The following is a 23,586-nucleotide window of genomic DNA, read 5'->3' as shown; positions in this document are numbered from 1 at the left end:
TCTAGCAATATTGTCAACTCACATTTTAAGAAGGTTATTACCGAACATTATCCTAAATCATTCTGGGAACTTCCCACTGAAAACGTTTTCAAGAACATTAGGGCATAATGTTCTAGCAATGCTGTCACTTAACATTTTAAGAAGGTTATCACACAACATTTTAAAAATGTTTTTAGAGAACGTTATCCTAGAACATTCTGGGAACTTGAAGAAAACTGCCCGCTGAAAACGTTTTCAAGAACATTAGGGCATAATGTTCCAGCAATGTTGTCACTTAACATTTTAAGAAGGTTATCACACAACATTTAAAAAATGTTTTTAGAGAACGTTATCCTAGAACATTCTGGGAACTTGAAGAAAACTTCCAGCTGAAAACGTTTTCAAGAACATTAGGGCATAATGTTCCAGCAATGTTGTCACTTAACATTTTAAGAAGGTTATCACACAACATTTTAAAAATGTTTTTCGAGAACTTTTCCTAGAACATTCTGGGACCTTAAAGAAAACTTCCCGCTGAAAACATTACGAGAACGTTCTAGGTAACATTCTTTGAACATTTTTAGAACCAAAAATTGCTAGCTGGGTTGATTATAATTAGATGCATGTGAAAGTCAATTGAGAATATAAATTCAAAATAATAAACAGCAATGAAAACATTGTTTCATTAAAATTTTTCCTAGATAAGTATGATTTATGACACCCAGGTCTTTATTATAGTGGATTTTGCATTTTCAAAGTTAGGGGCATCATGTGCATAAAAACGCTACTACTCATCATGCTGTTGTTCGCCCCCACCTGTTCCCAGGGGTCTGACACTTTGTTACTAAGCATCCTCTGCTCCAGCCTCTCCAAAGGGCAGCCCCCCCAGATCCACCAGAACAAAAGATATGCACTTTTGAATGTGTACACAGTACCAATTGTGCATTATTGGGTACAGTACCTGTTTGTGCCCACAGGAGGCGCCCTTTAATATTATGGGCTATTTTGGGGCTTGCAAAGGGTGTCTTGCACCCTGAGTATACCCCCTTGTACGGGTCACCCGTGGGACTAGGAGCACCGTGTCAGGGCAAGTGCTTTTAAAACCCCAATGATGTCCCGGGTCAACTGGACCCGAACAGTACGAAAGGGTCCAAAAAGTGAACATCACACAAGGGTTAAGAAAACCTATTTCAATATGCTATCTATGCGTTTCTTATTACATAATAAATGACATGCTCATTTGTATAGAGCGCAACAGTGTGGATCCGGAAGTAAATTTTGCGTTATCGTGTAACATTATCATGTAACATTGTGAGAACATTTTGTAAAAGAACATTCTATAATCTGTTACCTAAACAATGTCCCCAAAACATCCATGGAATATTGCAGGTAAAACGTCCTTCCTTTGTTTACATATCACATTACAGGAACATTCTAGAAAAAACGTTTAGTGATCTGAGGCATCAATAACATCCTGAAAACATTATCCAAATGTTGCTTTGAAAATGTCCTTCCTTTGTTATCGTGTAACATTGTGGGAACATTTTATAAAAGAACATTCTATAATCTGTTACCTAAACAATGTCCCCAAAACATCCATGGAATGTTGCAGGTAAAACGTTCTTCCTTTGTTTACATATCACATTACAGGAACATTCTAGAAAAAACGTTTTGTGATCTGAGGCATCAATAACATCCTGAAAACATTAACCAAATGTTGCTTTGAAAATGTCCTTCCTTTGTTATCGTGTAACATTGTGGGAACATTTGATAAAAGAACATTCTATAATCTGTTACCTAAACAACGTCCCCAAAACATCCATGGAATGTTGCAGGTAAAACGTTCTTCCTTTGTTTACATATCACATTACAGGAACATTCTAGAAAAAACGTTTTGTAATCTGAGGCATCAATAACATCCTGAAAACATTATCCGAATGTTGCTTTGAAAATGTCCTTCCTTTGTTATCGTGTAACATTGTGGGAACATTTGATAAAAGAACATTCTATAATCTGCTACCTAAACAATGTCCCCAAAACATCCTCAGAATGTTGCACCTAAAACTTTCTTACTTTGTTAACATTTAACGTTATAGGAACATTATTTGAAATGGTAAACATCCTTAAAATGCTCTTTGAACATTAGATGTAAACGTTTTCTTTAAAACATTAGCAGAACTTGTAGGGAATGTTAGCCAATGTTGTGGGAACATTCCCTGCTAGCTGGGAATACACTATGATACAATACACTATGATACAATACACTATGACATAATGTATTGTATCATAGTGTGACTATGATACAATACAGTATGATACAATACAGTATGATACAATACACTATGATACAATACACTATGATACAATATGATACAATACACTATGATACAATACAATATGATACAATACAGTATGATACAATACAATACACTATGATACAATACACTATGATACAATACAATATGATACAATACAATATGATACAATACACTATGATACAATACAATACACTATGATACAATATACTATGATACAATACAATATGATACAATACAGTATGATACAATACAATATGATACAATACACTATGATACAATACAATATGATACAATACACTATGATACAATAGTATCAATAGTATCAATACACTATGATACAACCTTCCCTACCCCTAACCATCTCCCCTTCTCCTGCCACCCCCCCCTTCCCCCTGTTTCTGTGTTTTCTGTTTTTCCCATATTGTCAGCGTGTGTTTTATTACAACACAATACAGTGTGACGTCGTGTTTTACGTGTTTTCGACGGCCTCTCTCCAAACCCCTGCGTCCGTTGTTTTGTGTGTTTCCAGCGGACGCTACATCAGCATTCTGGTGAAGATGGAAGAGATGCTCCAGAGCTGGTTCCCCCAGGTCCGACCCACCGACACCACCACCAGCCAGGGGGAGTCCAGAACTCTGACAGCTAAGAGACACAAGGTACTGGTCCGTGTCCAGGGTTGGATACAGGTTACACTGTCTACACACTCACACACCACCGCTAACGAAGACATGTCACAGGCTTGACGCTGTTAGTGGGGGTATGGAAACCATTGCCAGTCTTTATCAGTTAAAATGAAAACATGAAAGCATGTACACCAGAAATAATACCAAATACACCATAAAGGACTGAAATGACCCTAATTAAATTGTATAATATACAGTACCAGTCAACAGTTTGGACACACCTCCCCATGAATGAATGAATGAATGAATGAATGGTCTTTATTGTCATTGATATAGTACAGGTACCAAACAACGAAATTTGGGAGGGGGGGCTCCCCTGGTGCTAGGAAAAAAAGAAGAAAAAAAAAAAGAAGGGAAAAGAGCTGGTTTACATAAATAAAGGCTATGTACACTATCCACTATACTATACAAATAAAACACTGTGCTGTACTCTATGCTATGCTATACCTATTCTAACATTTCCTATTCTCTGAACCTTATGTACCCTAGGGTTGTCATATTGCACATAGTGTTATTGCACATTCATTTAAAGTGTCGTAGTTTGCAGGTTTGAAACAACCGACTGGGGGATGTTCCAGAGAGTCCACGGGGAGGACATAGATGGTCTGCTAGACTGTGTCACAGACTATATCAAGTTCTGCGAGGAGAGCATCGTCCCCATTAAAAAGGTACGGTGCTTTCCTAACAACAAGCCGTGGATAAATGGGAACATCAAGAACCTTCTGAAAAGGAAGAGGAGGCTGTTTAAGGCAGGGGACACTGAGGGAGCCAGGGCCACTCAGAAGGAGGTGAAGAAGGAGCTGAGAGCAGCCAAAGAGGAATACAGGAGGAAATTGGAGGGCGGGCTAGAGGCCCACAGCTCCAAGGAGGTGTGGAAGGGCTTCAAGAAGATCACGGGCCACAAGCAGCCACATACTGTGGTGGAGGGGACCCGAGAGCAGGCGGATGACCTGAACTGCTTCTTTAACAGGTTTGACCAACCATCCCCCTGTCACCCCCCACAGCCCCCGACCCTGTCACAGCCCCCGACCCTGTCACAGCCCCCGACCCTGTCACCCCCCCCATCCCCCTGTCACCCCCCACAGCCCCCGACCCTCTCCTCCCCTCTCCAATGTACCGCACCCCTGGCAACAGTAGCCCCCACTCCCCCTGACACCCCAGCAGCACCCCAGCAGCAACTGCCTCCCCTTACCAACACCAGGAGCCAGGGAGCATGCTTCACACCTGGAGACACCGGTACTCACAGCTTTATAACATCTGAGCAGGTGAGAAGGCAGCTCTCCAGGGTGAATGTGAACAAGTCCAGAGGTCCAGACAACATCAACCCCAGGGTTCTGAAGGTGTGTGCTGGAGAGCTGGCGGACACATTCCAACATCTCTTCAGTCTATCTCTAAGACTGAGGAGGGTGCCACAGCTCTGGAAGACCTCTTGCATCGTCCCAGTGCCAAAGAAGGGACGGCCCAGCACCCCAAACGACTACAGACCTGTCGCCCTGACACCACAGGTCATGAAGATCCTGGAGAGGCTAGTGCTGCAACACCTTAAGCCCCAGGTGAAGGACTTCCTGGACCCCCGGCAGTTTGCATACCAGGAGAGCATGGGGGTGGAGGATGCCATCATTTACATGCTGCACAGGGCCTACACACACCTGGAGAGGCCACAGAGCATGGTGAGGACCATGTTCTTCGACTTCTCCAGTGCATTTAACACTATCAAGCCATCACTGCTGGCTGACAAACTAGCAGTGATGTGTGTGGAGGACTCCCTGACGGCTTGGATCCACAACTACCTCACAGACAGGCGTCAGTATGTGAGACTGCAGGGCTGTCAGTCTGAGGTGGTGGTGTGCAACACCGGTGCCCCCCAGGGAACTGTTCTGTCACCCTTTCTCTTCACCCTCTATACCTCCGACTTCCAGTTTAGCTCCGACCAGTGCCACCTGCAGAAGTTTTCGGATGACTCCTCTATCGTCGGTTACATCACAGACGACAGGGATGAGGAGTACAGGGCCCTGGTGGAGAGCTTCGTGCAGTGGTGCGACACCAACTTCCTTTTGCTTAACACCAGCAAAACAAAGGAGTTGGTGGTGGATTTTAGGAGGAAGAGAAGGACCCCAGCCCCCATCACCATCAAGGGGGTGGAAGTCGAGAGGGTGGACTCCTACAGGTACCTGGGAGTACAAATTAATAACAAACTGGACTGGACTGACAACACCGAGGCTCTTCTCAGGAAAGGGCAGAGCAGACAGTTTTTCCTGAGAAGGCTGAGGTCTTTCGGTGTCTGCAACAAGCTGCTGCAAATGTTTTATCAGTCGGTGGTTGCCAGCGTTCTGTTCTTCGTTCTTCGTTCTTCGTGGCCTGCTGGGGTGGAAACATCTGTGCCAGGGATGCTGCGAAGCTAAACAAACTGGTGAAGAAGGCCAGCTCTGTGGTGGGGACCGGGCTGGACAGCCTAGAGGTGGTGGCAGAACAGAGGATGGGGAAAAAACTGGCGGCCATGCTGGCCAATCCCTCCCACCCGATGTACTGCGAGCTGGCAGGGATGAGGAGCAAGTTCAGCCACAGATTTGTTCTCCCCCGTCAAAGTACAAAAAGATTTGGACAGTCCTTTGTTCCAGCTGCACTCCGACTCTACAACCAGGCCCTGCAGGGTGGGGGAGACCTGGAGCTGGAACTTTTGGAACTTTTTACTTATTGAGCCTCCACTGTTTTATGTATTTTATTGAATGTTTTTCTGTTTTCTGTATTGAATGTTTTCTGCCCTAACTGAGCTGTTTGACAACAACATTTCCCCATTGGGGACAATAAAGGTTTTCAATCAATCAATGTACACAGTTGTGTTTCAGTATTACACTTGATTTCAATCTAGTAGCTGCCATCAATTTGTCTAGATTGTCCAGGGCCTAGAACCTAGGTCTTTGCTGTGTTCAGGGCCTGGATGGCCCTGGGGTAGAAGCTGAGCTTCAGTCTGTTTGTCCTTGCGAACATGGTCCTGAACCGCCTGTTCGAGGGCAGCCGAGCAAAGTGTTCGTACCCAGGGTGGGATGGGTCTCTGGAGATCTTGGAGGCCTTCCTGAGGCAGCGTGTGTTGTACAGCCCTTCCAGAGAGGGGAGGGGGGCGCCGGTGATCTTCTGGGCCGATCTCACGACTCTCTGTAGCGCATTCCTCTCTGCGGCTGTGCAGCTGGAGAACCAGATGCAGATGCAGTAGGTGAGGATGCTCTCCACTGCGCAGCGGTAGAAGGTCACCAGCATCTCCTGTCCGATGTGGTCTTTCCTGAGGACTCTCAGGAAGAAGAGCCGCTGTTGTGCCTTCTTGATGATGACTGCTGTGTTGATCTTCCAGGACAGGTCATCCTGTATGTGCACCCCCAGGAATCGGAGGGTTGAGACTCTCTCCACGCTCCCTCCATCGACGAGCAGGGGCTGGACCTCAGATTTTTTCCTCCTGAAGTCCACGATGATTTCCTGGGTCTTTGACTGGTTCAGCAGCAGGTTGTTAACCTTGCACAGCTTGCTCAGCTGCTCTACCTCATCCCTGTACGCCGCCTCGTCCCCCCCCGAGATGCAGCCCACCACGGTGGTGTCGTCTGCAAACTTTACGATGGAGTTGCTGGGGTGGACGGGGGTGAAGTCGTAGGTGTAGAGGTTGTAGAGGATGGGGCTTAGCACACAGCCCTGGGGGGACCCAGTGCTGAGTCTGAGGGCTGTGGAGGTGTGGGAGCCCACCCGCACCCTCTGGGGGCGGTCAGACAGGAAATCCTTGATCCATGCACATATAGAGCGTGATAGTCCCAGGTCTAGTAGTTTGGTCACTAGCCTGTCTGGAAGGATGGTGTTGAAGGCAGAGCTGAAGTCCACAAAGAGCAGTCTCGCGTAGCTGTTTCCCCTCTCCAGGTGGGATAGAGTGGAGTGGAGAGTCGTCGCGATGGCGTCCTCTGTGGACCTGTGGGCTCTGTAGGCGAACTGGTATGGATCCAGGTTGGGCGGGAGGCGTGTGACTATGTGGGCCCGGACTAGTTTCTCGAAGCACTTCATGATGATTGGTGTGAGTGCCACCGGGCGGTAGTCGTTTAGGCAGCTCACCGTGCTTTTCTTCGGGACTGGGATGATAGTTGAGGTTTTCAGGCAGAGTGGGATGGTGGCCTGGGACAGGGACTGGTTGAAGATGTTGGTGAAAACCCCGGCCAGCTGGTCGGCGCAGTCCCTCAGCACCCGTCCCAGGACGCCATCCGGCCCTGAGGGTTTCCTGGGGTCCACCGCCTTCAGCACGGGTCTCACTTCATGCTCTGTGAGGGTGAGGCTGCTGAGAGCTGGAGAGAGTGGTGTTTGTGTTGTGGTTACCTCCGTTCGCCCCTCGTCGAACCGGGCGTAGAAGGAGTTCAGCTTTTCCGCCAGCAGGGGGTCGTCCTCCGCGGCTGTGAGCCTGTTGGCTCTGAAGTTTGTCATGTGCCGAACCCCCTGCCACACCCGCCTGGAGTCGTTGCTCAGGAAGCATTCCTCAATCTTCTCTCTGTGGTCTGCCTTGGCCTCCCGGATGCCGCGCTTTAGGTTAGCCCTGGTGGTGCTGTACAGCAGTGTGCCCTTCCCTGAGAAGGCGTTGTCCCTCTCGTTGAGCAGTTTTTGGACCTTCCCAGTCATCCATGGCTTCGTGTTGGGGTAGACCCGGACCCGTTTGTCCACGGTGGCTGAGTTGGTGCAGTTCACTATGTGGTTCAGAACCGACGACGTGAACTGTTCCAGGTCCTCATGCTCATATTCCTGCCATGAGGTGTCATTCAGGCAGATCTGCAGTGGAGCGGACCCTGCTGGCCAGGTTCTGACAGTCTTAGTGGTGATGGGAGCACTTTTCCTCATGGGAGTGTAGGCTGGGATCAGGAGGATTGACACATGGTCAGACATGCCTAGATGAGCTAGCGGTCTAGCCTTGTAAGCAAGCTTGATGTTGGTGTATACCTTATCCAGTGTATTTTCTCCTCTTGTTGCACATTTAACATGCTGATAGAACTTCGGTAGTACTACCTTCAGGTCAGCATGATTGAAATCTCCCGCGATGATGTGTACGGCTTGAGGATCCGCGCTCAGTCCACTACTGATGACGTCATGTAGCCGCGCCAATGCTAAGCTACCAACCGCGCTAGGCGGTATGTAAACACATGTAATGTACACTGTGTTGAATTCCCTCGGGAGGTATGTGGGTCGGCATTTAACAGTCAAGTATTCCAGGTCTGGGGAGCAGTGGCTACTTACAGTTTTTGTGTTTAAGCACCAGCTGTCCTTCGTAGATATAATGAGGCCGCCTCCGCGCGTCTTCTCACTAAGCAGCGTCCTGTCCGCACGGTGTAAAGTCCTTCCTTCCAGCCCGACAGCCGAGTCCAAGATGGTGTCATTGAGCCAGGTCTCTGTGAGAATGGTATAAGTATAAAGTATATATGTTACGGTACATGTGGGAAAACTAGGGTTAGGGTTAGGTGCTAGGGTGCTAGGGTGCTAGGGTTAAGGTTAGGGTTAAGGTTAAGGTTAGGGGTAGGGTTAAGGTTAGACATGCCAGCATGTACCAAGTCACACCCACATGTACCGTAACATATATACTTTTATAATGTGTAAAAATAATAATATTTTTTTTTATTTTAAAACGTGTAAACCTTGTAGATAATGTGTATGTCAAAAAACAAACAAATTACACGGGTCCCCTGATGAGACGCTAGACTCATAAAATAAAAAAATGAAAAAAACAATAGCGTGTGTAAAGGAGGCCTCGGAAACCTCTCGATCTCTTATCCTCCCAGACGGCAGAACGTGTGTGTGAGGAAGGAGGTGTGTGTGAGGAAGAACGTGTGTGTGAGGAAGGACGTGTGTGTGAGGAAGGACGTGTGTGTGAGGAAGGACGTGTGTGTGAGGAAGAACGTGTGTGTGAGGAAGGACGTGCGTGTGAGGAAGGAGGTGTGTGTGAGGAAGGACGTGTGTGTGAGGAAGGAGGTGTGTGTGAGGAAGGACGTGTGTGTGAGGAAGGAGGTGTGTGTGAGGAAGGAGGTGCGTGTGAGGAAGGACGTGTGTGTGAGGAAGGACGTGTGTGTGAGGAAGGACGTGTGTGTGAGGAAGGACGTGTGTGTGAGGAAGGAGGTGTGTGTGAGGAAGGAGGTGTGTGTGAGGAAGGACGTGTGTGTGAGGAAGGAGGTGTGTGTGAGGAAGGAGGTGTGTGTGAGGAAGGGGTTCCAGCCTACGTGTGTTTACCACAGACAGGAATTCTACGGGTCTCATGTTCAGTCAGAACAATGAGGAGAGGAATGTCTGGGAGGACAGACAGGTAGGGGTCAGGGAGGAGAGACAGGTAGGGGTCAGGGAGGAGAGACAGGTAGGGGTCCGGGAGGACAGACAGGTAGGGATCTGGGAGGACAGACAGACAGGTAGGGGTCAGGGAGGACAGACAGGTAGGGGTCTGGGAGGACAGACAGGTAGGGGTCAGGGAGGAGAGACAGGTAGGAGTCAGGGAGGGAGGACAGACAGGTAGGGGTCAGGGAGGGAGGACGGACGGACAGGTCCCTCCTCAGGGAGGAGAGACAGGTAGGGGTCAGGGAGGACCGACAGACAGGTAGGGGTCTGGGAGGACAGACAGACAGGTAGGGGTCAGGGAGGACAGACAGGTAGGGGTCAGGGAGGACAGACAGACAGGTAGGGGTCAGGGAGGACAGACATGTAGGGGTCAGGGAGGACAGACAGGTAGGGGTCAGGGCGGAGAGACAGGTAGGGGTCAGGGAGGACAGACAGGTAGGGGTCTGGGAGGACAGACAGACAGGTAGGGGTCTGGGAGGACAGACAGGTAGGGGTCTGGGAGGACAGACAGGTAGGGGTCTGGGAGGACAGACAGGTAGGTGTCTGGGAGGAGAGACAGGTAGGGGTCAGGGAGGACAGACAGGTAGGGGTCAGGCCAGGCTAGCAGGGGCGTTGTTACACATGGAACGCAACAAGGAATTCCACGCGTCGCAACAAGCCCAAGGCCTCCGTCCTCCGAGTTCCACCTCCGCCAGCCTCCCCTGGTAAAGACAGAGAAGGGAAAAGACAATGCTGTTATTGTCAATGTGTACTAGACTAGACGGCTCTCCACTCCCACCCACATATCTTGGTATTAGAGAGAATGACAGCTCATCAAGTGACAAATGCACAAATAAGTGTCCTTAACTGTAGGTCATTAATCGCAGATAACACACACATGACTGTTATTTCTCAGGGAAGGCACAGGAAACTGTGTTGTGTGTCCAAAAAACACATTGTTATAACATTCTGGCCAGAGGGACACCGTTCTAACCTTCTCTTCTTCTCTCTCTCTCTCCCTCCATAGCAGTACCACACTACCGCTCCCCCCCCAGGCTCCCCGGACTCTCGGCCCCCCGCGGGCCTCCCTGAAGGGGACAGGGCCCTGAGACACCCCCCCTCCTCCTCCTCCTCCTCCTCCACACACCTCCAATGGCTGCACACCTCCCCCACGTGCTCCCCCAAGACTCTGGAACAGCCCCCCCCGGAGCGACCAGCCCCCTGCCCCCCTCCACCTCCGCCTCCGCCTCCCCACCACCATCTGGACGTGACCCAGGACAATGCTGTCTCCTCCAGCACTGACCCCCAGACGGTCCCCCCCTACCACCACCACCACCACCACCACCACTGTGGCCCCTCTAGACGAGGACCCCTCCAAGGCAAGATCAGCTCCCCCTGTCTGGAGAGACTGCTGAGGGCCAAGGAGAGCCTCATCACCCCCAGACCCTCCACGGGCCGGAGCAGGGACTGCAGCTGGTCCTAATGGGGGAGGGACTGGACTCAGATCAGTGTTTACTAGCATGTTCCATGCAGCGACGGGTGATGTGGAGGGCAGACAGCTGATCCAGGGACAGGGTGGGTAAGGCCCTATGTCACAAAGCACAAGGGCAGGGCTGGAGCTCTCCATACTGGGCCCTGATTGGCGCACACACACTGCAGAGTTCAAAGGTTCACCAAGAGAAGATCATGTGGGTCTCGTTCCTGTTGACATGCAGTAAGAGACACTGACAGGAGGCCAGAGTGTGGATCTGCATGGGACATGTTTCAGCTGTCGAAGACTAGACTAAACCTTGGTCTGTGATCACGGGAGAGAGACAGAGAGAATCGAAACAGAAATGGTTGGACTTGAGATGGACACAAATATCTTCTAGACCCTGAGTGTGGTCACGTTGGGGAACGTGTGGAGATAGGTTGAGGATAGGTTGAGGATGTTGGATGTCGCTGGTGAGGTTTCTGTCTTGGTGAGGTCTTCTCATAGGTTGAATTCTTCCCTTGTATACATGACATCTGGGGGACAGGAAGGGATGTAGCAGGAATATCCTGATGGGATTTGGGAACATTGTTATTCCGACATGTCTGAGAATGTGTGTTTTTGTAATATCCACGGTAGCTCTGAGAGTTCAACACTACGACTGTTACTTCGTCCACCAGCCTCTAGCAAGGTGGTTGATTAGGTTCCTCTACCTCAGGTTGACACCAAGTCAAGGCTAGAGACAGATACAGATAGAGGTTACACCAGGGCCCGGTTGGTTCAAAACTTTATGATCCAAATGATCCAGATTCTTTTTTTTGCTATCCAGGATCAGATCTGGCTGATCATATACACGACTCAAAATCAGTCAGATAAGATCTGATCCTGGATAGCGAAAAATAAATCAGGATCATTCTGATCCAGATGAAAGGTTTTGAACAACCGGGCCCAGTGGGTTCTCAAATCGCCTGGACCCAGAGAACCTTCCTTTTTGGAGGACCTCAAGTACAACAAACACCTGAGAACTGACTAAAATCTGTGTCAACTGACTGTTCTTGAACGACTGGTTAGAAACATGGCAGGGCCTGGCAGTTTTCGAGAAACACTGGGAAAGACACGTTCCAGACAGTGACCATCTAACGAGAGCTAATGAACGACGTTAGTGATAGGCCCTATCCAGAAACAACCCCCAGCCCCAGCCCACACACACACACACACACACACACACACACACACACACACACACACACACACACACACACACACACACACACACACACACGTCTTCTGATAGGCTCGGTAGAATCAACTTGTCTTCTGATAGGCTTGTTAGAATCATTCCAACTTGTCTTCTGATAGGCTCGGTAGAATCATTCCAACTTGTCTTCTGATAGGCTTGTTAGAATCATTCCAACTTGTCTTCTGATAGGCTCGGTAGAATCATTGCTTACACCTATCGGAGCTCGAAAAAAAACTAAACAGAATTCCTGTTTTTCCGTCAGGGTTTCTTACATTTTCTTCAACGTTGCCAGCTAGCATAGACAACAACTCTATGAAAAATAGTCCCAACCGGTCGGAAAAGACGACATGGATAACAACGGGCGAGGGAATACAACGGGATGATATACTTCAGTTTGTAGTTCACTACTGACTGATACTTCAGTTTGTAGTTCACTACTGACTGATACTTCAGTTTGTAGTTCACTACTGACTGATACTTCAGTTTGTAGTTCACTACTGACTGATACTTCAGTTTCTAGTTCACTATGACTGATAGAGACTTTGGTTCCTGTTCAACTGCAGACAGTCTGTCAAACATTTCACGTTGCCTATACTGGAGTTACAAGAGGAATTACAGGGACTACAGAGTACTCCCCTAAGAGGGACATTACAAACCAGATATCTAGTAACACTTGCCACTTCTTGTGTTCAAACTCCAGTTTTTCCTCGATTGCTTTGAACACCATTTCAGTTCACGTGGCCACAGCTATGACATGAATGAGAACAGTAACATTTTCGAAACACATGAATGGAGTAAGTGTTGATTAGCAGTCATATTCCCTGCCAGGCACAGTGCTTCCATAAATTATCCTATATAGTAGAAAGCTTTTCTGCTGAGTGAAATTCTTATTTCTTCGCCTTTGTTTTCAAATGAAATGCAATGCATATTGACGGTCATCGTCACTATTTAGTGCGTCATTATAACAATAATGGTTGAACTTTTCATTAAATGACAAAAGATTCTGTTTGGATGCACTGATGCGTTTGTGAAGTTTTGAGATTTGTAGTGCAGTTTGCAAAAGAACTGTGGTGTTTTGGCAGTGTGTTTGGAAAAGTTGAATACTGTTTCAAGAAATGTACTAAAGCAATCGAGAAAACTGTAAGGATGAGCTCATCTTGCCAACGTCATCCTACACAAGACGAGGAGTGCGCCTCAAAATGGAGAATCAAGAAGCGCTTAACAATTCAGTGTCTGATTATGAAAGGAGTTTGTAAATATTCTGGATAATGTTTAAGGTTAATTTCCCCACTAAAAGGTGGCCTTTGTGACATTTTATACTTGTAAATAAACGTGATATTTGTTCTCTGCAAGCAAGTGATCTGACTAATCTTTATACTACTACAGTATCTATTCCTATTTTCTCATTTGAGGGGTTTTATATTGTGATAAACCATTCCAACGAAGTCTCAATTCAGAAGCATTTATTGTAGGTTTTTTCTGCTTTAGGAAACTCGGCATAGGCAATTTAAAAATTAAAACAAAATAAATATGGATATTTATGTAAAACATTTTTCTAATAATGAAGCATTATACACAATGTACAATATTATTATTTTTTTCTCCTTTTTTTTTTCTTCCTTTTTCACTGGGTTGAATATTCTATACACATTTCCAAAAACAAAATAAACATATCTCCATGCAGAAAGAACCCCTGAAAATAAGATGGAGCAATGGAAACAGGACCAGTATATCCGCTAACACACTGCTCGTGTTGATTGCCATTTTAAAATTGCTAATAAACCTCAAGGTAAAAAAAAAGAAAAAAAGAACAGGTGAACAATCCATTGTGTTTGTGTTTTGCGGTCGAGTACGTTCAATAGAATGCATTAAAAAGTGGATGCCTCTTCAGCTCCCGAGTTCCTATGTCATTTTGGTGATGATGATGATGATGATGACGATGATGATGATGATGATGATGATGCACCTCTGGGTTTCCTGTTGTGTGTAGTTTTTTGTTGTTGATGTAAGAGGACAAAGTCTATGACCAGGCCCAGTCTCTCCTGGGGGTGGTGTGTGTGTGTGTGTGTGTGTGTGTGTGTGTTTGATCGTGTGTCTCGTCCCACGTGGTCAGTAGTCCGTGTCGGAGCCCTCTGCGTTGTCCACGTTGCGTGACAGCATGTAGTTGTCCATGTCGATGGAGCGGCAGTTGTTGATGGCGTAGCGGAGGCGCTCGGCCATGACGGCCTGGCTGGAGTATGGAGGCAGACGCAGCTGGAAGAAGCACGTCTGGGAGGTGGGCAGGCTGTCGTACGGCTGGGGGGGTAGACACACACACGGGGGGGAGTGAGTCTTCACAACATACACTCTGCTACCTAACACTCTGCTACCTAACACTCTGCTACCTAACACTCTGCTACCTAACACTCTGCTACCTAACACTGCTACAGTCTGGAGTACCTAACACTCTGCTACAGTGTTTATCTGACATATCAGGTTTATTTGACCAGTTCTATATGTTGGTTTAGAGAGAATCATGCGTGTAGTAGGAAAACTAAATCATAAAGAAATGAGTGCAGGTGCAAAAATAAGTGAACCCCAAGTTGCCTTGGTTAAATCAAGTTGGTAAGTAGAATCAGGAGGGTAAATAATTGGGTACCAAACCATGTGTGTGTGTGTGTGTGTGTATATATATATGTGTGTGTGTGTGTGTGTGTGTGTGTGTGTGTGTGTGTCTCCTCTCACCCGGTCCACCTTCATGATCTGGAACCTCTGGGAGATGTCGGCTGTGTTGGCGGGCAGGCGGGACCGCCCCGACACGAAGCGCATAAACAGGACCCGCTCCTCATTGGAGAACTCCCCCAGCGTGGCCCAGAACCACTGGACCAGGGGGTGCTGCTCGTCCACTTCCCGGTAGCGGACCACCTTCCTCAGCACCTCGCAGCAGATCTCCGGCATGCCGCACACCATCTGCTCCAGCTGCCGGGCCGTCAGCAGGGAGAGTAACGGCACTGGAACGATCCACGACATGCCCTCCCGCACCGCCGCCACCTGGGGGAGGGAGGGGGGAGGGGAGGGGAGGGGAGGGGGGAGGGGAGGGGAGGGGGGGGGGGGGGGGTTAGGAAAGGGGAGAATATAAATCCAACATTGTGTTTGTAAATCCAGTATGTATTTCTAAAAACAGCTCAGTGTGTGGGTGTGTGTGGGTGTGTATGGTGTGTGTGTGTGTGTGTGTGTGTGTGTGTGTTACCTGGCGGTCAGCTTCGTGCAGACGGTAGTGTATGGTGTGTGTGGGTGTGTATGGTGTGTGTGTATGGTGTGTGTGTGTGTGTATGGTGTGTGTGTGTGTGTATGGTGTGTGTGTGTGTGTGTGTGTGTGTGTGTGTGTGTGTGTTACCTGGCGGTCGGCCTCGTGCAGGCGGTAGTGTATGGCTCGGTCGACGTACTCCCTCCTGTTGGAGAAGGAGAGGGGGACGCTGCTGCCCCCGGGGATGATGGGAACCATCCTGCCGTCAGCACTCTGCCCCACGAAGGAGTCCAGAGGGATCATCTACACACACACACACACACACACACACACACACACACACACACACACACACACACACACACACACACACACACACACACACACACACACGCAGGGTCAGTTGAACATCCAAAGGTGAGACCAACACAGAGACATACACACAGTAAAACATTCAGAGACTCTAGCATCAATAAGGTGGTCTACTGTCTCAAACAACAGACACACACACCATGTCAAACACAAGGGTTGGGCGGTAAAATCCCATTTTTGATACTGTTGAACTGTCCCCAAATGTTACCGCCGTATACAGTACTACCGTGGGATTCAGAATCACATTGTAGGGCTCGGATTTGGGCAGGAACCCAAAATGTGATGGTGTTTTTTGGCAGGTTATTTAATCAGGGTTCCCACACCTTATGAAACATCACATTCAAGCACTTTTCAAGGACTTTCAAGACTCAATTCCCTCAAATTCAAGGACCCAACATGGCATAGTTTGAGACAGATCTAGATGAGAATTTATATAATAGGTTTTTAACTATCCGCTCACAGACAACAATTAAAAAGAGAGGCTTGAATGTGTGAACACTAGATGGTCTCTTGCCTTCTCTACCACAGCACAGCAAAACAATATATTGTGAAATATGTGTAAAGTTAAGCATTACAGAGACTTATTTACTAGTTGACGAGCTAAGTAAACATTTTTTGAATATATATATATTTATTTTTAGAGAGAGAGAGAGAGAGAGAGAGAGAGAGAGAGGAATTCAAGCACTTTCAATGACCCATGTCTATTTTCAAAAACTTTTAAGACCTTGATTTTTTTTTGCAAATTCACAAACTTTCAAGGATTTCAAGGACCCGTGGGAACCCTGCTTTCCGTTTTTTTAAATTCTGGCTTTTGAGGAGAAGTGTTCACGTGACACACGATTGTGACAGTCTTTTTTGGCAGGTTATTTAATTGACAAATGACATTGTTTACAACACGTTCTGTCATCGCTGTCATAGCGTCTTCAGCCACGCAGAGAGCGGTGCAGGACAAACACTCTGAAGGGCTTTATTATGTATATATTATTATGTATAAGCACCTTTCACAGCACAAAGGGTTTTATGACGGTATTGAAACGGACACTTTTGCTATTGTCAAATCCCCCGGTGTTTAACACAGTGTACTGTATTACCTAACTACCGCCTGACCCTAACAACACTCTCCGTCCAGACAGACCACCACCCAGAACCACACGGCCTCACACACAGTCGTGTGAAAAAGAACGGACATTCCTTTAAAACCTTTGTCTTTTTCAACATATGGACATTTGATATTCATTTAAAAAACATTGAGAGGGAGGTAATGATGAATGAATGAATGAATGAATGAATGAATGAATGAATGAATGAATGGTCTTTATTGTCATTGATATAGTACAGGTACCATACAACGAAATTTGGGAGGGGGGGCTCCCCTGGTGCTAGGAAAAAAAACTAAAAACAAGAAGGGAAAAGAGCTGGTTTACATAAATAAAGGCTATGTACACTATCCACTATACTATACTATACAAATAAAACACTGTGCTGTACTCTATGCTATGCTATACATATCCTAACATTTCCTATCTCTGAACCTTATGTACCCGAGGGTTGTCATATTGCACATAGTGTTATTCAGTGGCGGCTGGTGCAAATTTTTTTGGGTGGGGCACAGCAGTGTTTCCTCCAGGATTTTTCACATTAGTGGCGGGGGGGTCCTCTTATTTTTTCGCGTGCACGCGCATAAAACGCGCACTGGCGCTCAAAACAAAGACGTAATTTCACTTTACCCACGCAATACCCACTTAAACATGTGTGAGGATACGTAACAGCGTTTTGTGACAGAACTTTCACTTTCATTCATGAAATTCACCCCGCCTGTGTTACGAAGCACTTGAATTTTGGACCATTGCGACTGACTATAGCTCATAATCCATCAAAGGGGGGAGATGCGACATGAAATATGTCAGAATGCAGCAATATCATGCACAGATCAGCCTTATAACATGTCATGTTATATATATATAACGTTAGACAGGGAGCGCAGATGTATGTTTATGAACGATATGAGGCTGGGAGGGAAAAATCACAGTATACCCGCTAGAAAAAACTAGACTACACCACTGAAGTAGGCCTATGAGAGGACACGCACAAAACCGGCTAACGTTACTCATTAACTGTTTACACAAGTACAATCACAGTGTGACAGTCAAATGGAGCATTCGGTAAACAACAACAGCAAGGTAATGCTATCAGTTGAGTTAAAGAAAAACAGCTCTTACCTTTGAGGACACCAACATGAGCCCTGTTTACCCGTACCTCCGCCGTTCTGTTCGTGGTGATTTTAGAGGCAATAGATAATTTTTGCCCTGCGCATATTGCTATGAATAGTTCGAAGCTAGGTGCTTGCACGTTAGGTGCGAGGCTGCTCGGTTAACCCATTAGCGGGAACATTATTAGTTGCACAAAATAGGCTGATTTAATTGACCATGAACATCAGAGACAGACATTACGAATGTTCATTTAAAATACTCCGGAAGCCCGGAAGTCCGGAAGTCGGAAGTCCTCAGCATGATGCATTGTCTGCTATTACAACCGGATATTCAGGACGCAACTTTTTGCGCCCCGGCCGAGAAATAGAGACAGCCAATTGGAGCGCTGCTACAGCTCACGTGTAAGCGAAAAGTATTTGGCCTGCGATAGACTTGCATTCGATCGGCGACCCGACTCCTCCCCCTATGTATTTTAACAGTGAATTTTACACACACACACAGATAAAATGTTTATTGTATTGGAGGATTTTTAATGAATGCTGATAGGCGCCGACAGAATATCAGCCGCATTTTGTGAATAAACAATGTTTATTTAAAAAAATAACTTTTACAAATCGCAACTAGGAAGTGAAGGTGGGGGCGGCGCCCCAGCGCCCTCTATCGGCCAGCCGCCACTGGTGTTATTGCACATTCATTTAAAGTGTCGTAGGTAATGTAACTAAACAAAGTAATTGTAAAATGTAATTCATAATTATGTAATTAATAGAAATGCAATGTTCTTGTGAGGAAAAAGTTAGGACACCCCCACATTTATTACTACTTAAAATGGCTACAATTAGAATCAAGTAGGGATGCACGATATTATCGGCACCGATATTTATCGGCCCGATAATGGGAAATTAATGTTATTAAATATTTATCGGTTTTATTACATTTTAGCCGATATAGAGCCGATAATATGAAGCCGGAAATATTTCTGGTTCCGGTTTCCGCGCTCATGCTGCTGCGCCTGCGTACAGCCACGCAGTGTATAGACGAGAGCGAAACATGTCTTCCCCGGTGTGGACATTCTTCAGAGTTTCTGAGGCAGATAGTGCGTTTGCAATTTGCAATACATGTTCGACAAAAGTTCGGAGAGGAGGGCAAAGGTCTACGAGTTACAACACAACGAATCTCATAAGTCACCTTAAGATTCACCATTGCAAGCACGCTGTATGGAAGGAATATGATTTTGGCATTGAATACAGCGATGAGGGAACGAAAACAGTTAACAGAAACGCGTGTCGCAGAAATGCTTCACGCGTGTCGTATATGCACATAATATGCGCACAATGCATATATGGACTACACCACTCGCATACGAGAGCCCAGCCCTTTTCAGTTGCTTTATTAAGCATACTAGTGTAGCCTACTATGTGCCTTGTGTCATTCTGTTTATCTGCAGACTAAGCAGCCATTTGGCACTAGTTTCTGTAAAAGTTCTATACAACTTTTGGTTCTTTAAAAGTCTTTATTTTTGTATTGACTGATGCACTTTATTTATTTATTTTTTGATATTTTATTTATGCATTTTCAATTTACAGGGATAGACAAGATGCACTTTATTTTTGACACTTTTTTTGATCTAATTACTCTTAGGTGAGCCTTTTTTGTTTTCATAAAAGGAGGCCAGATCTTGGCTAAAAAAAGCATTGTGCACTGTCTATAACAGATTCTGTTTGTTAGAGGAAATAATAAATGAACATTTGAAGAGTCAGAAGTGTTCTCTTTGTTGTGTTAACAATAGTGATGTAAGTTAGATTTGGTGAGATCACTATGGAATATTAAATCATCAATCTTTGCTCACTACATAGCCTTTCTTACCTTCAGGTGTGCATGAACTACAGGTTATCAACTGTGAAATTATATCTGTTCTCATATCGGTTATCATATCGGTTATCGGCCACGAGAAGCGGGTAAACATCGGTATCGGTATCGGTTGGAAAAAAATGCATATCGTGCATCCCTAGAATCAAGTGCACCACATCAGGTGCAAATGATTAGAACATCGTTAGAGAGGGTTTTGGAGGAGCATGTCTTTTTAATTTAAACCTCAGACATTTAGTTTGGTTTGCTCTTGATTAGTGAAGTGAGATCAAAAGAGATCTCTGAGAATAAAGAGAAAGAAGGTTGTAGATGTGTATGAGTCTGGGAAGGGATTTAAAAAGATCTCCAAACAATTAGAAATCATCCATTCCACCCCATCACGAAAAAGCCCATCATGGCCAGACTAAAGTTTGCCAGAAAACACCTAGACTAGACAACCACCCTTCTAGAACACCTAGACTAGACAACCACCCTTCTAGAACACCTAGACTAGACAACCACCCTTCTGGAACACCTAGACTAGACCAGCGTTTCTCAACCTTTTTTCAGTCACGGCACCCTTCAAAAGTCGATAAAATCTCAAGGCACCCCAGTCTAAAATATAGCTATTCAAAAACGACACTGCATCACCCAGACAGCCCCATACACACACACACACACACACACACACACACACACACACACACACACACACACTCAGCGGCTATTGATACAAATAAAAGTTGTATTATTATTATTATTATTGAGAGAGAGAGGAGGGAGTGAAAAAGGCAAGTGTGCATCAAAGGCATCAGGCACGTAACCGTGCTGTATAAACATGACACAGTGACCGAACAAACGCGGGAATTTATGGAACACATTCATTTCCATATTCCCACATTTGATTGGAAACACCTATCCAGTCCATTCAACGTAAACACCGGGGATGCAGAGTTATTAAGCCAGAAAATGCGTCTCTCTCCCGCTGCGCGCATCCTTGTCTGGATGTATTAAATTCATTGCATGAAAACGAAACCGTGCGTTATTTCCCGAACTTTCCAACCCTGCTTAGCTTCCGAAGTCGGACGAGAGAATAATGTCACCGATCATCCATATAGAACAACCACCTCCACACCCTGCCAGCGAGCGAGACTGCCCTGCCCGATCGTACCCTTTTTCGGGAGCGGGGAACATAGGATAGGACCCTTTTACATGTCATTGATTTGCCTTCCAATTGTACAGTCAGACAGCAGGACCTTTGCTATCTCTTTTGCAGCTTGTGGGCCTAGCATGTTATTAACTATTGCTGTGCATGCTGGCAATATTACGGACTCGGCTATAGTGTTTGGCTTCTTCGCCTTAGCAATAATTTCGGCTACGAGGTAGCTAGCCTCCAACGCTTTATCAGAAACTTTGGCGCACTTCATCATTACCTGTTCTGGACAGCTATGGTGACTTTTCATCCGAACAAAATATTCAGCATCCTTGCTAGCTTGTGATGGATGATCTGTTGTCAGTTTGTCATGTTCCATGATTCTGCTTGTTTGCTTGTTCATTGCTCTCGAAAATGTCTTTGCGCGGTAAATGAAAAAACAATGCAGGCTAATTGCAGACACACTGAACCCGGTATTGACATTGTGACATGGGAAAGGGGCGCGCGAGACAGATTTTGATGATGTATTGCATTTATTTATTTATAGATTTATTCATTCATTCATATGAACGTCAGAATATATAATTATTTGACGGCACCCCTGAAGACGCCAGGCGGCGCCCCAGTGTGCCGCGGCACCCCGGTTGAGAAACGCTGGACTAGACAACCTCCCTTCTAGAACACCTAGACTAGACAACCTCCCTTCTGGAACACCTAGACTAGACAACCTCCCTTCTGGAACACCTAGAGTAAACAACCACCCTTCTAGAACACCTAGACTAGACAACCACCCTTCTGGAACTATGTACTTTGGACAGATGAACCCAACATTGAATTATTTGGGCACAGTAACAGAACTCAAACCAAAGACAGCATTTGAGCACAAGAACCTCATGCCAACTGTGAAGCATGGGGGTGGAAAAGGGTTTGGGGCTGCTTTGCTGCAGAAGGACCTGGCCAGCTCACCGTCATAGAATCCACTATGAATTCTTTATTGTATCAGAGGGTTGCTTGAGGAAAATGTGAGACTATCTGTCCAAAACCTGAAGCAGAAGTGGATGTGGACCATGACAACATGACAATGACCCAAAACATTCCAGTCAATCCACAGAGGAATGGCTTGAAAGAAAGAAATGGAGAGTTCTGGAATGGCCCAAGTCAAAGCCTAGACCTTAATCCTATTAAGATGCTTTGAGGTGATTTGAAACGAGCTGTGCATACAAGACACCCCTTTAATATCACACAGCTGAAAGAATTCTGCATGGAGGAGTGGGAGAAACGTTCTCCCGGTCGATGTCAGACTGGTAGACAGATATAGGAACGGTTGAATTGAGGTTATTAGGGCATAGGGTGTCCTAACTGTTTCCTCTGTAGGAAGTGGGATCTTGGTTAATTTTTTGTTCAATAAATTATAACAAAGTTACATTTTCATTGTTTTTTGGTTCAATTACATCACCTTCATGTAGAGATATTGTTTGAAAGAAGATCAAATATTGATATGTCCATCTCAAAAAAGAACTACATATTTCATGTGGTGTCGTAATTTCTTCACATGACTGTGCATTCCTCACACGCTATGCTGCCACCTTCTCTCTCACTCCCTTCTATAGACCACAGGCAACCGAGGAGAGACAGGAGACCACCCCCGCCTCTCCTCTCCTGTCTCACTCCTCTCCTCTCCTGTCCTGTCTCTCCTATCCACTCCTCTCCTCTTCTGTCTCTCTCCTCTCCACTCCTCTTCTGTCTCTCTCCTCTCCTGTCTCTCTCCTCTCCTGTCCTGTCTCCCTCCTCTCCTGTCTCCCTCCTTTCTCTCCTCTCCTGTCTCCGTCTTCTCCTGTCACCCTCCTCTCCTGTCTCTCTCCTCTCCTGTCTCTCCTATCCACTCCTCTCCTCTTCTGTCTCTCTCCTCTCCTCTTCTGTCTCTCTCCTCTCCTGTCTCCCTCCTCTCCTGTCTCCCTCCTCTCCTGTCTCTCTCCTTTCCTCCTCTCCTCTCCTGTCTCTCTCCTCTCCTGTCTCTCTCTCCTCCTCTCCTCTCCACTCCTCTCCACTCCTCTCCACTCCTGTCTCTCTCCCCTCCTCTCCCTCTTCTTTCCCCCTCTCCTCTCCTCTCCTGTCTCTCTCCCCTCCCCTCCTCTCCTCTCCTGTCTCTCTCCTCTCCTCTCCCCCTCTCCTGTCCTGTCTCTCTCTCCCCCTCTCCTCTTCTCTCCTCTCCTGTCCTGTCTCTCACCCCCCTCCTCTCCTGTGTCTCTGCCTTTTCCTCAATGGTGACCATGCCAAAGCAGCAGATGCAGTCCCCCCTCTTCCTACGCCCGCCCACCCCCCCCCGCCCTCCCCCCTCCCTCCCCCCTACAAGGCTGGGAGTCAGGCCAAGCCACCAGACAGGATGTGCTGTATCAACAGGGCTGTCTGCTACAGTACAGGGCTGGGGCTGTGTGTGTGTGTGTGTGTGTGTGTGTGCGTGTGTGTGCGTGTGTGTGCGCTTGCTTGTGTAGGGGTTACGCGAGGACGTTTGAATAGGAGGGGGGCTTTAGGATTGACTGACTGTGTGGGATGTAGACGGATGAGCCCATTGGGAGGGTGGGGTGGGGGCTGGCCATTGTATCAGTATCACTGAGGGCTGGGGGGAGAGGAGGGCGGGTGGGGGGGAGAGGAGGGCGGGTGGGAGCGAGGGGGGCTGTCAGCAGACAAAGGGAAACAGTGTGTGTGGTGGTTGACCTACGGTTGAATATCTGGGAGCCATATCTCCATAGTTTCTCCTCCTGAAAAAACAAGTCTTG

At 46.7% G+C, this 23,586-nt stretch overlaps 2 protein-coding genes across 2 annotated transcripts in view; one reads left to right on the top strand and one right to left on the bottom strand.

The window, feature by feature from the left end:
- LOC308157664 (uncharacterized protein) overlaps positions 1–13,348 on the top strand; it is a 42,762-nt gene extending 29,414 nt beyond the window's left edge. The window contains exons 4-5 of the mRNA XM_080531267.1: positions 2,827–2,953; positions 10,320–13,348. Coding sequence (XP_080387393.1) covers positions 2,827–2,953; positions 10,320–10,775 — 583 coding nt within the window. The 3' untranslated portion in view covers positions 10,776–13,348. The remainder of the gene's footprint in view (positions 1–2,826; positions 2,954–10,319) is intronic.
- A 101-nt stretch (positions 13,349–13,449) lies between these two features.
- The window catches only part of herc1 (HECT and RLD domain containing E3 ubiquitin protein ligase family member 1), a 215,688-nt gene continuing 205,551 nt past the window's right edge, over positions 13,450–23,586 (bottom strand). Inside the window, exons 80-82 of the mRNA XM_080532022.1 lie at positions 15,380–15,532; positions 14,728–15,033; positions 13,450–14,298 (exon numbers count right to left, since the gene is read on the bottom strand). Coding sequence (XP_080388148.1) covers positions 14,113–14,298; positions 14,728–15,033; positions 15,380–15,532 — 645 coding nt within the window. The 3' untranslated portion in view covers positions 13,450–14,112. The remainder of the gene's footprint in view (positions 14,299–14,727; positions 15,034–15,379; positions 15,533–23,586) is intronic.

Source organism: Nansenia antarctica (genome assembly GCF_963989245.1).
Source record: "Nansenia antarctica genome assembly, chromosome: 5".
NCBI lineage: Eukaryota > Metazoa > Chordata > Actinopteri > Argentiniformes > Microstomatidae > Nansenia > Nansenia antarctica.
The sequence above is the reverse complement of the archived record's forward strand: the minus strand, read 5'-3'. Positions and strand labels throughout refer to the sequence as shown.